Consider the following 13,699-nt stretch of genomic DNA (forward strand, 5'->3'; position numbering starts at 1 on the left):
TTCTACTGTTCCTCTCACTTCAAATACCACAAATTAGATCATTTCCCACCCCTTTAATGCTCTTGTTATCATTGTCCAAAAAGGTAACTAGAATGTGCAGTAGATGCAGTCTCCATCAGGCCAATACAGACTTTATTAGAGAGGAAGAAAGCTGTGCTGGGTCCCCGTGTATTATTTCCTGTTCATAGGTAGTTCCACAAACCCAAGCAAAGGATTTCCTAATCAAGGACAGCTCTTTACCTGTTTGAGCACATCTCCAATGATCTCCTGGTAGACTTCTTCAACAGCCATGCTAATAGCCTCACGCTCAATTCCTCGTAGGAACCGGCCCGAGTTTACCAAGTCAAGAAACTGCCAGACTGTCAAACCACTCTGCTGTTGAGGCTCTTGAGAAAAGAAGTCTTCTAACTCCCCAGAGTTGAGCTCAATGCTCATGGCTGTGCAGATCTTCTTCAGGAGGTATTCCACCTGGAACAAGCAGGGGAAGTCAGCAGAGAAGGAACTAACCATGTTCTCTACTTCTAGGTATCAGATGTAATTTGAATTCCCCTTGGGATCACATACAATTCCTTCTTGTGCCATGGAATTTCACTCCATAGACTCTTATTGCTTCAAGTCAGTTCTTGCTTCAAGAATTCTGTGGTTCCACATGGCAACAATATACAGTGACATATTATCCATTAAAATTCTCCAATAACTGTACCCAGGGGAAAGATTCAAAGTCCACTTATTTAGAAGTATCATTCAGTTCAATGGAACTTATTCCCAGAAGGAATAAAACAACGTCCCAATTGCAGAATGGCAGAGAAGTATTGCTTCTTTGCTGCCACTGCTGCCACCAAAACAGGCACAATAATGTGTTTATTCCTAGTGAGTTTTCCATTACCTGCATTCCAACAGGGAAATGGACAGAAACAAAAGTAAAATTAGTTGGTTTTGCCTGTCATTGGCTTTGTCTACTTTGGCCTTCCTGCATTCCACTCTACTAGTCCCCATAGTTATTAGCCACAGCTGCCACTACCTGTGGTATGAAAAGGTATCTAAATACACCTGAAGGCTGAAATCTCATAGTCACTTCCCTAGGTGTGAAGTCCCACAGAACTCAATGGGATATACTTCTGTATAGATGCACGGAAGTTTGCAGCATCTCCTAGGATTTATTGTTTATTTTGACTATTTAGAAGCCGGATGCCAATGCTAGATTTAAAAATCAAAAATCCTCATCCATTGTGGATTCTTACACAAAACCACCAAATTCTTTAAAAACAAATGCACGCTAGCGGATGCTCAACTCCACTGTTGGTGGAGTTAGAAAGACAGCATGCTTTTTCAAGACAGGAAATGCCTTGGTAGGAAACAGGAAGCGTAGCTGATGACTGCATGTGCACACAGGGCCTTTTCTGCTGAACTATAAGGGGGATGGAGAAAGAGTGTCAGACACAGGGGAGAGAAAAGCTTGATGGCTGTCATCACACCTGACATCATCTGATGAGCTAGATGCAGTGGAAACTCCTGGAAACTATATGAGATTCTTTTCTGGCTAGGTCTTTATTGGCTTTGGGACCAATGTGAGTCAGGGTTTAGTTTCTGGTCTTTAGATTTACAAACCACCTGACTGAGATTTTGCCTTTGTACTAAGGAGCAAAGGAAATCTCCTTCCCTCCAACAACATGTCTTGTGGAATTTAGAGATTATTGCTGTTATTACCGGCTCTGCTAGACTGCACAGCATTTCTTTATTGCAATTAACCCTTTGGGTGGAGCCAACATGTTCCAGATTCGTATCTCAACATGTTTTAAGAATGGGTGTGTCCAGAGCTGCAGTTTTTCAGTCTACAACAGAAAGCAGCATGAGGAGCAGCCTGCATCCTCTCATTGCACACATGAACTGGGTTTACACTCTCGCTCTAAAGGACGGATGACATTAATTAGACATGCATGTTTCTGCCTGACTGGCCTAAATGAAAGTCACACACCGTCCCATTTCCTGGCCGTTGTTTCTCTCCGCCTCCAAGCTGGCTTGTTTGGTTTGGGGTTGTTGTTTTTTAATGTTGAGTCTGTGGCACTACCCTTTTGCATGCATTCATGTAGACACCTTGTCCACATGTTGGCTAGTCTCCTCCCAGCAGAAGCTAAACACAGCCACAGTGTTAACCCAGAATCCAACCACCTCACAGAATCTTATTCCCCCACCCTCAAAAAATCTTCCCACCCTACCCTGCCTGAGGCCAGCTCCAGGCTACCCATTTGTGTGTGTGGAAAAATAAAGAAAATGTATCCGGTGTGATTGCATGTATGAGTGCAACTGTGCAAATTCAGCATTTATGAAACCCAAAGCACCTGCAGTTTTAGGAGAAGCATGGATGTAAGGGAAGCAGATGGAAATTGCTATGGGGACACTGAGAAACAGAAGTGAAATACAGCACTTTGGGAAGGGCCATAGATCAGTGGTAGAGCGCATCATTTCCAGGCAGAAGGTCCCAAGTTCAGTCCCTGCTATATCCAGGACTAGGGCTGGTAAGTACCAGCTGGAGCCCCATGGAGCTGTCATGGAGGGCTGGTTGGATCCTGAGAAGCAGCAGGAGAAGATCAGGGAGCTGCAGTTAGATGACTCTGGGGAGGGTCCCAGTGGGACAGGAGAAATTCCAGGGAATCCCTGCCAGATGTCCAACATCAGGGAGGGGAAGGGGAGCTGGGAAACAATGATCCAGGGGAGGGGCCAAGTGGCTTAACAGAGAATTCAACCCCAATGAGATATGATATTGCTATTCAGGTGTTTCCTCCTGTCAGCACAGAGCCTTCTGCTTTTAAGGAGGCAACAGAGTATAAATCTGATGTTGAGCACGCACTGACAGTGCTTCCAAGAACAAGGAGATGCCAGTGCTAACACAAGTAGACCTCCCACGCCTAACATGGAGGAGTGCATGTTCGTTTGCCTAGCCCTGAGACTTTGGCTGCTTGCACTAACTGCTGTGCCTGCCCCATCCTTTTATAAGAAAGATCCAGGGGGCATGTTGCTTGTGGGTCAACATCTTAGCTTGTGCCTGGCCATGCCTATGTATCTCTGTGGCTCCTTGTAACTTTGCATTGTTTTGACTTTTGCAGTAAAGCCTTTGGCAGAAACAAGAGTCTGCAGTTCCAGTTCTTCATCTAGCAGTGAGGGTCAGGACACTCACACCCAAAATCTGGGGGAATCATTGGCAGTCAGTGGACAATACTGATGCTCCAATGATTTGACTCTGTATAAGGCAGCTTCCTATGTTCCAGATACAAGAACGCTTGTTTTTGGGTCAATCAAAAAACAATCGGCATGAGTATAACAGATCATATATTGTGCAGGAGATTTGTAAGCACGAGCAAAACAGGGGCTATAAAGCAGAAACTCTCACAGGCTGCATAGGGACATGCAACATGTTAACATGTAGAAAAGGGCATCTTCTTGTTCACCATATTCATCCCTTGGCCACACAGGGTGGAATCTTGAGCAGCGATCAGATGATGCAAGAAGCAGCATAGTTTGGATCTGCAGGCCTGTATACAGAAATCTATGATAGCTAGACTCAGACATGTATATAATTGCACTTCAGACAATGATTATAATCACATGGCTAAGCCCTAACGATGCAAAATATACATAGCGTGACTCATCCCTTATCAAAAGCACTGCAAAACAAAAAATAGTATTACTTAAAAGCAATCATACCTCGTCAGGAACCATAACAAGAGGGTACTTGTCTTCAGATAAGAAGTTAAAGAGACACCAAAGTTTGAAAGCATCTTCATGGGATACAACACTATTCCCATTCCGGTTTGGCTTGTAATTCTTCTTTGCTGTCAAGGTCCAGCAAAGCTCATCAAAACTCTCCTTGACAAAAGCACCTTCTTCTACCTGCAAACAAAACGTAAGTGATAGCTCTAGTGTTCTGGAGCAAACAGTGTGATGCAGCAGCAAGCAAACCAACAAACCTAATGCAATTCTAGGCTGTATCAACAGAATTACAGTGGCCTAATCAAGTGACTGGTTGAGTGGAGTGATGAATACCAGAGCACACGGAAATGCCATTTACCTTCCCATCACAGCGGTACCTATTTATCTATTTGCACTGGTATGCTTTGAAACTGCTAGGTTGGCAGAAGCTGGGACAGAGCAACAGGAGGTCACTCTCTAACCACTACACCACACTGGCTCTCAGGTGTCCAGTCAGGTGATGCATGCTGGCAATGATTAGGGTCAAAGCCAGCAATGGGTAGGGCCAGAGACACCCTCTTATTTCTCTCTCTTTATGTTACAGCCTTTTCTCTCTCGCACCCCCCTTCACCTCTTCCTTTCGATCCAACAGACTATCAGTGGAAAGACAGGTCGCTCTTTCCAGGTCTGAACTGATCATTTAGAAAGGGCTTCTCCCCTCACCCTTCCATTGCTACATCTGTTTTGGCTCACTCCCCATTTTTTCCTCCGACACCTTCCTTCTCTCCCTCTGGGCTCCCCCCTCCCACTAAAATTCAGTTGTGCGATATATATGGCCTTCAGACCAGAGGTTACTCTCCTACGGTTTAATCTTTGGCAGTGGAGTGCATATACATATTTAGCATCTGATGGTAGCCAGTTATTATCTCAAAGCACCTGGTTTCAGCTCTTTCTATGGGACATATCATTTAGACACTGGGCTTAGGAACCCTCCATGTGCCCTTTCTCTTAGGCATTCATGTTTGTGATGCTTGTGATGATATTGAGGCAGTCCTGCTTTCATCACAGTTTTCAGCTACATAGGTTTTGGGGTGTCACACTGCTTCATTTCCAATCAGTGCATCTCATGTAACATCCTGCTAAAACCCCATAACTTTTGATACCATGAATGTTCTGGTTTATTTCTGTTCCTGTTTTGCTATAGCACCCCAGGACAGCAATAATGTGGTAGTACTGGGGAAGCATCACAAAAACAGCTAATAGAACAGAATAAATTCACCACTCCCATTAACTATTATCGTGTCAAGAACTTGTTGCAAAACACACCTGCCATAAAACACTAGTCAGGGAGGGACCCAGCAATTTCCCTCTCATAAAGAGATGAGAAAAGCTGCTTCTTCTGCAATGTCCTTATCTGCACAACTGTTGGTGATAAAAGAGTCCAATATCCTTTTGCATCTGGTTACTTTAACTGACTAGCAATAGATGAACTCATTTTTGCTTAGCTGGGGTATTGGCATTTACAAACTTTCTTGCTGAGTATTCAGAAAATAGTTCATCTGTTTTCTGAGCACTCTCTCCTAACTTATAACACTGCACTGGCAGATGTATCCTAATGCACCTTAATAATAATATTCCTCCTTTGGTAGTGTGGCTCCCAGCACCAGCCATGGTAGAGAACTACAGTGGTACCTCGGGTTAAATACTTAATTCGTTCCGGAGGTCCGTTCTTAACCTGAAACTGTTCTTAACCTGAAGCACCACTTTAGCTAATGGGGTCTCCCTCTGCTGCTGCACCACTGGAGCATGATTTCTGTTCTCATCCTGAAGCAAAGTTCTTAACCCGAAGTACTATTTCTGGGTTAGCGGAGTATGTAACCCAAGGTACCACCGTACTTGGAAAATCCAGCCACCATCTCTTTCCCCCACCCCACCCCCCAAATCCCACCCCTGGAATAAAAGAGGCTTTTAGAACCAGATGGGGAGAATAAACCACACATTTACAAGAAACCATCCAAGTAAATTGACTCAGATAATACAGATTAATTAGTCTTTTAACTTTTGTCATTGTTCTCTTTTTTTAAAAAAGAAACACTTCTGCATTTCTGTTAATTTTCAATTACAACATACTATTTCACCTACTCATAAGAATTTTAGATACTAGTCATAGCTCAGATGAACACATGCAACAATTCCCCAGAGTTCAAGGGAACCATGACGTTGACTAAGATAGCGTGAGGACACAAAAAGAGTCTGCTGGATCAGGACAGTGACCCTCTCAGCGAGCATCCTGTTCTCACAGTAGCCAACCAGTGGCTTGTGAATCATCAATATTATTATCTCCCATATGGCAAAGGAGAAAGGTGGTTGGGAGAGATTGAGGCTGAGAAAGACTGGCTTGCCCAAGGCCACTTAGCGAGTTCATGGCAGAGATGACATTTGAACTAGGGAAATACCGATTCAGTCTGTTAGCCACCAGCACTTCATTTGCTTCCCCTGTGCAATTGCATCAAGCTTCAAAAAGTACTATGTAGTAAGGGAAGTGATACACAATTGTTCCCTGGCTCTTTAAACAGGAGTGTGTGTGTGTGTGTGTGTGTGTGTGTGTGTGTGTGTGTGTTATCTGGCCATCTTCCATAGCTAGTCTCTAAACTACTGTTACACAGTTTTCATTCAGCAAAAGGTTACCATGCCAAGATAACACTAGGCAGATGTGCCAGTTCTGCCACTAGTTAATGGGGACCAAAAGGATAATGAAACAGCTATGATCATCCTAGTGATTTGTAGCTGGGGTTGCCTGCATATAAATTGGCATTCAGATCATTTGGAGTGGGCAGCGAGTGGCAGCCAGCCAGGAATTCAGCACATGCCCCATGACTCAAGCTTGTGCTTTATCCAAGGCACGGAAGAGTCCAGAGCTCCCTGCATAATGCACAGCTGACACGTAAACCATGTTCTGCAAATAAAAGAGTCTAAATTCTCTCTGAATTTAAACCTTAAGTTTTAAAGCCTGAAGCCTAGCATTGCCAACTAGGCCTTTCTGGTATCTTACAGTCCTGCAAAGTGTGCCTGTTATTTGGGAGAGTCTTAAGGCTACATCCATGTAAAAGCTGTCGAGATTTCCAAGTTGGAACACTTGTGCATTATCAGAAAATTCCTTGGCAAAACTAGCTACCTTTTTGCCTCAGGTCACAAACATGCCACTAAGCAAAAGTCTAACTATGCAGAAAGCACCACCTGTTAGGTCTGGGGGGCAAATCAGGACTGAAACCTCCAGACCATGTAGATTACAGAAAACAGGATGCACAGGGTAAAGTGCATCCAGTTTTCAAAATCAGCACTCTGTTGATGTGTCCTAATCGTGACAGTGCATCAAAATCCAGAAGATGCAAAGAAAAGCATCCACGTACAAGATGATACAGGTCAGGAATATGTTCTGGGTGTCTTCTGTATACTTGGTTGTAAGGGAATTCAGAAGTGCCCAGATTACAGGGGTCCAACTTGATAAATTGTACCATTTATCTTTGTTGAAAAAGAAAAACAAAGCCTAAGTTATTCACCTTGAAAATCCAGAATTCTCTAATAACAATAATAATTTATTATTTTATTGTTTATACCCCGCCCATCTACTCATAATTAATGAAGCTAGTTTGAGTGTGTTTAGCAAATTCATATACATTAACCTGACCAACAAGCCTTGGAATTTTAATTTCACAGAATTTTGGGAGTGCATTGGCAAAGACTGGCTTGTGTGATAGTTGGAAATGAGAAACTTGTTGGTTCTGAAACAAAACCTGATTGTGTGTCAAGATCTGAGATTCCCTGCTATGCCAAGAGAAACATAGGGCACACATAGGGGTGTTTTCAATGCTAGTCCTACTCACAGTAGACCCTCTAAAGATAATGGACTTAAGTTCATTAGTTTCAATGGGTCTACTCTAAGTAGGACCAGCATTGACTATGAAGCCAGTGCAAACCACCTGGATCTTCTGTAGGCATATTTGTGACCTTTTACACTAGGGTAAAAGGGCTTTCCTGAGGGCAAATCCGCCCCCCCAACCCATGCTTGACTCAAAACAGCATGTCTTCACAACTGATAGAGAGCGACATGACAATCAGATCATTTATTTCAAAACAGCACATTCTCTATATGCATTAGTTTGTTTCCTTAATCATTTCACACTTGAGCTGTTTCTTTTGCTCCCTGTACGGCTGCTGCTGGGTGGTGAGTCACCGGAGAAGGTAGCACGTTTCCTGCTAATTGGAGGAGATATCCAAATTAACAGAAAGAGTATTCTCAGACTGCATTCCCATCTTGAGGCATGATTATTCTGTTGGGCTGGTGGTTGCAGTGCAAGTCAGGCCTACTCAATAATGTGGAGTGGGATTACACCAGGACTACACCAAAGTATGCCTCTCAAAGCCTTCTAAAAACAATAAACAACAGTGGAATCCTAAACTGGCTTCCTCAAATCTACTCAATGGGGTGTACTCCCTCCTAGGTGTGCTTTGCACTGCAACTTAAGTATGTCATCCCAAAAGGCAAGGGTGCTGGGCCCCTGTAATTTGAGCACTCCTGAATTCCCTTACAGCAGGAATGTAGAACATGGGCCCCTGCAGATGTTGCTGGACCACAACTCCCATCTCCCCTGATGAGAGGGGGAAGGCTTACAAGGAAGAGTTTTGTGCTCAAGAGTTGTATATAACAAAAGGGCTCACATGCTCGCCGCTCCTCCTCCTCTTCTTTCTACCTGCCCCCCTCTCCCACAACCAGTCATCATGGTGTAGCACAATTGAGGAAGGGTGCTAATGTCCTTCATCAGAAAATCAGGCATTAGGGGGACCAGAAAAACCGACAGGGGGCCTTCGGAGTGCTGAGTGCTGCCACCACTTTGCTGTGATGGCAAATACTGTTTAAAGCAGGAATGGGGAACTGGTGGCCTTCTAGCTTTTGTTAAACTCCAACCCCCATTACATGCAGCCAACAGGGTTGTTGGTCAGGGATGACGAGAGTTGTAGTACAACGAGGCCTGGAAGGCCACAGGTTCTCCCAACCCCTGGGTTGCAGTTTAACAGCCAGTGTGGTGTAGTGGTTAAGAGCGGTAGACTCATAATCTGGGGAACTGGGTTTGCGTCTCCGCTCCTCCACATGCAGCTGCTGGGTGACCTTGGGCTAGTTACACTTCTCTGAAGTCTCTCAGCCTCACTCACCTCACAGCGTGTTTGTTGTGGGGGAGGAAGGGAAAGGAGAATGTTAGCCGCTTTGAGACTCCTTCGGGTAGTGATAAAGCAGGATATCAAATCCAAACAGTGAAACTTTTGAACAGTTTTTGCCACCATAGCAAAATGGCCTATGGTGTGTCTAGGCTTCAAGTTGTTCTATGGCTGGCAGCAGGCCCTTGCTTGTTCTGCCACCCTCGGACTCCACCTCCTTATCCAAAAAGCTCAGCTAGCTCAGCTTGCCACATGGCAGGAACAACCCTATGAAGCTGCCATGGATCTCTCTCTCTGTGTGTGTATGTGTCTAAGCCTGGAGAAGACAGCTCATAACATTCCCCTTCAAGGAACAAAGATGCCTTTGAAATACAGAGAACCAGAGAGAAATATCAGGCTTTAGGAATCCAGTTTCTTATTTTTAAATCCTCTCTTCCTAACAAGCATCCAAACAGATCTTTAAGATGGGGTTTTTGCCAGCAGACTTTTAAAAATCATTTGAATCTCATTGACACAAATTTGCACATTCCCCAGGGCTTGATGGTGGGTTGTGGGGAGAAGAAGAGAAGCAGCAAACCTGCTCCTGTTTGCTGTCCTGTTTTCTCAACCTTAACTAGGATTCCATTCACACTGAAATGCTCTGAGCCCACCAAAGCCAAGTATTCCATGCAAGGGGCTTTATTACTGCTTCACAGTCCCTCTATATAAAGTGGTCATGAATATGAAAATCAGGATTAACAGCTTCCTTCCTTGAAAGCCTGGGAGATACTCAAGAAACTATGATTAACTGGAAATCCTCCAAGTAGCACAAATCTGACCACACTTGGAAGGGCTGACATCCCACTTCTGCTTCCTTCCTCCTTTGTGCCTCATACGTCATACACAGCTTTCACGTAAAATGTGGGCTGCCTCTTCCTTTTTGCCCCTCTACCCATTCTTCCCCCCACTCAGAGGAGTGCTCCTAGTAAGTTGATCCACTTAAACAATTGTTCGGTGTCTTAGTTACATTTAAAAAAAAAAAGCCAAACTAAGTCAGTGGGGGATTTTAAATTGAAAAACTGCTCTGGGGATGGGGTAGGAAGTGGACAAGGCACAGCTGCAGCTGAATGATAGACCATCTGCTTAGCAGAAAGAAGGTTTCCAAATTCAATCGCCAGCATCTCCAAATAGGGTTAGGAAAGACTCCTGCCTGAGACTTTGGAGAGCTGCTGCCAGTCCGTGTAGACAGCATAGAGCTAGATGGACTAATGGCCCCGCTCGGTATAAAACAGCTTCCTATGTTCTTCCCATAGCTGTCAACTTTTCGCTTTTCTTGCGAGGAATCCTATTCGGAATAAGGGAATTTCCTTTAAAAAAAGGAAATGTTGACAGCTATGGTTCTTCCTGTTACATCTCAAATCACCAGCCAATCATCAGTGTGCACAGTTGCTCCTGCTGGAAACTAGAAAAACTGTTCCTTTCCCGCCTAGACACTTGTAGGGCCCTAAGTTCTCCATCCCTGATCTAAGCAGAAGGAGCTTCAAACAGATCCAAGGGGAAATGGGCTTACCTTGTCCAGGATGTATTTGTTGAGATATGGCATGTACCCTTGACTTGATACTGGCCCATCGTCATCATCCTTGAAGTGTTCCTCCAGTGCCACAGGATCATGAGGGATGCACAGCACGGTGTACAGGTTGTGAGAGAGCACCTGAGAGAGTGGAGGGAAGACAGGCCATCAGGACAAGACAGAACCAAATTAGACACAATGAGGGTAGACATATTTTTCCCCCCTCACATCTGCCTTATTGACATAACAAGTAGGGAATGGAGTGGGGAAGGGTTCAGCCTCCCTCACCCACACACCTCTACTGATGCCCCATGTCATGTGTCTGCATTTGCTGATGTTTAAGCCAAAGACATGGGACCTTGGCAGTGTGGGACCTTGGCAGCCAAAACTATGGTCCCATGATAATTTAAAAAATAAAACAGTCTGGCTTAGGGCATTTGATATGTGACACTTCAAGGATTAAACTATTTAGCTGCTAAGCAATAGGATGAAAAGTGGGGGTGAGCAGCACCATAGCCAAGATGCTCTGCGGATTCAATCCCCAGCATCTTCAGGTAGAACTGGAAAAAGACTCTTGTCTGAAAACCTAGAAACTTGGTGTAAGGCAATTTCCTATGTTCCTATAAAATAATATCCAACACTTTAAAGTTTAAAGGCATCCCAGAATACACTTCTGACTCACACCCTGAAATTACCCTCAAATAGAAAGAAGGAAACTATTCTGCAAATAAATGGTGGGTGTAGGGATTTATTAACCCAATCAAACTTTCAACCAAATAATAAATACATTGCTTGGAAGAAAATCCCACATGCTGTCAATAAAACCTACTGTCAAGGAAGTGTGCCTAGGACACTTTTCCATATGATTGTTGTTGTTGTTGTTTAGTCGTTTAGTTGTGTCCGACTCTTCGTGACCCCATGGACCAGAGCACGCCAGGCACTTCTGTCCATATGATTATTAGATTCAAAAGGGGGTGTGGCTGTGTGCCTTAAATTTTTGTGGAAAGGAGATTACTAGGAAGGGCAGCTTCTTCTACCTTTGCTGTATTGGATTGCCAGCTTCCCACCCCACCCCCTGCCCCCACCCCCATAGGTCTCATGTGCCTTTAATAGTTACATGACAGGCAGAGATTCAACAGCTCAGAATTGTACCATCCATCGCTAGTAGCTTCGTGTTGGAAAAAGCTTCAGCTGTTAAGTTTCAGCTCTCATCCAGCTGTTTGTGCATAGGAGCTCTGCAAGGGGCAAAGGGGTGGGGAAGTTGGCAACCCTACAGCAGCACTATAATGAAAGAGAAACTGCCTGCTGAGAAAATCCCTTCAGTGCAAATATTAAGAGAAGGGGACCTTGTCCTGCATTGAATGTCTCATCCCTGATTTTCCATCCCCATAACCAAAAAATAGAGGGCAACTGCTCCCTCCCTCAAAACCAAGCTGTGATTAGCTGGCATCATCTGAAACTCACCCTATTCATCTTTCACATTCAACCCAGCATAATGGTGTTTGGTATTGAGTGCTCAGCTATTGGAGGGTAAATAATCTCCGAACAATGTAAAATTCTCTCCTTTGTCTGAGTGTGTACCACTTCTGGAATTGATATACGTGCTGTTGTAGAACAGATGTCCTGGCTGCACTCCAGGCGGGCAAACTGCTTGCCATAGGTGACTTGGGCATGGGGACGGGGGGGGGGGGAGACTGGGGAAAGTTTACATAAAAGGCACATTGGGTAATTCCAAAAGACCAGACTGCCAAGGTGAATAAAGCTTAGTTAGCTGGAAGAGGCTCACTATTGCCAGAAAAATGGCTGCTATCTGCTGCAGTGTCTGCCTGAGAGCCTAGCCAGATATATGTGAAAGGATCTCCCAACAGTCATTTTCTTTACTTAAAAAGCAACAGCAGAAAGATCCCAAATTGGATCAAGGCCATCGTGTTGGCAGAGGGGAATAGTAGCAACAGCGATGTCTATGTTCTGCTTTTCTTTGAGTTTATTTATAAAGCAGATAACATACAAATTAAACATAATAAAATATCAAATATAAACAAAGTAAAAGCATAAACAAAATAAACAGAAGGAACTGGGAGCGTGTGACTTCAGGAAGACAGGAAACGGCTTTATACTGAGCCTGACTAAGTGGTCCATCTCAGTATGTCTACAGACCAGTTGCAGGTCTCCAGGTTTTCAGGGACAGGGAGTCTCTCCCAGCCCTAGGTGGAGATGCTGAGGATATAATTTGAGGTATGGCCTTTCCCCTGCATTGTATCACTCAAAGGCTGAAATCTTAACCTCACTTACTTGGGAGTAAGCCCCACTGAATTCAATGGGACCAACTTCTGAGTAGACATGGTTAGGCTTCAAGAAACCCGCTGAAATTTCTCCTTTAGTCTCAGTCTTCTCTGAGTATGATATAGTTAGATATTTCCATAGGCAGCAACCAGCAACCCCTGGAAAGTTAACTGGCTGACTAGTTTTACTACTTTTAGATTATGTTAGCTATGTTTTATATTGCATTTGTAGATACTCTGGTTTTGCCACAACAGGTTAAGTTAGCCACTTCTCTGAGAGGCTACTTTAGCCACTTCTGGAACTGAGAGGGTACTCCCCTTCCTGACAACCAAATTTTAGCTTTCTAGGTCCATGCATAACCCCAAACATCCCAGTCATGAGAAAAGTCTGAAAGCAAGGGGGGGGGGAGGGAGTAGGAGACAGAAAATCAAGTCCTCTAGAGAAAGGTGAGAAGATGAGTAAGTATCACCTCTGCAGTTATGTTGGGCTCTGCCAAAACCTGTCTGCAGTATCAAACTAGATGTGACATGGGAGCTCCATATTTGGAGCTTCTTTCTCAAAAAGCAGCTGTGGGAGGAGGGGGGGTTCGGATTAGGGCCACAGTGCAGACGAAGGATGCCACAGCCTCCATCCATTATCACGCCCTCCCCCAAAGGTGCTATTGGCCACAAGGGTGAGTGGAAACTTATGGGTTTAAGGGCTTAAATTAGAATTACAGTCCATTCATGCTATACTCTCTTAACTATCTTAAGTGGAAACTGTTAGAGGGCACATCCTATCTGCTTTCCTTAACATTCATCTCTAAGAGGTAGGTTTGAGTGAGCTGCTGTCTGGCCACTTCAAGTAACCTTTCCCTGTGTACTCTAAAATGCCCTGTGGACAGTGTTTAATCTTGCTTTAAACCCAAAATTATTTAACCTATTTCACTAATTAATTTTAAAGTTGATCTACTACTCTAATCATATT

The 13,699-nt window shown here is 44.1% G+C and overlaps 1 protein-coding gene across 3 annotated transcripts in view; it reads right to left on the reverse strand.

Moving 5' to 3' along the window:
* The window catches only part of DEF6 (DEF6 guanine nucleotide exchange factor), a 44,833-nt gene that overhangs the window by 11,879 nt on the left and 19,255 nt on the right, over window positions 1–13,699 (reverse strand). For all 3 annotated transcript variants that reach the window (XM_081915580.1, XM_081915582.1, XM_081915581.1), the window contains 3 exons: window positions 10,451–10,591; window positions 3,703–3,888; window positions 241–468 (listed from right to left, as the gene is read on the reverse strand). In XM_081915580.1, coding sequence (XP_081771706.1) covers window positions 241–468; window positions 3,703–3,888; window positions 10,451–10,591 — 555 coding nt within the window. The remainder of the gene's footprint in view (window positions 1–240; window positions 469–3,702; window positions 3,889–10,450; window positions 10,592–13,699) is intronic.

This window comes from Podarcis melisellensis (genome assembly GCF_964234715.1).
Source record: "Podarcis melisellensis genome assembly, chromosome: 6".
NCBI lineage: Eukaryota > Metazoa > Chordata > Lepidosauria > Squamata > Lacertidae > Podarcis > Podarcis melisellensis.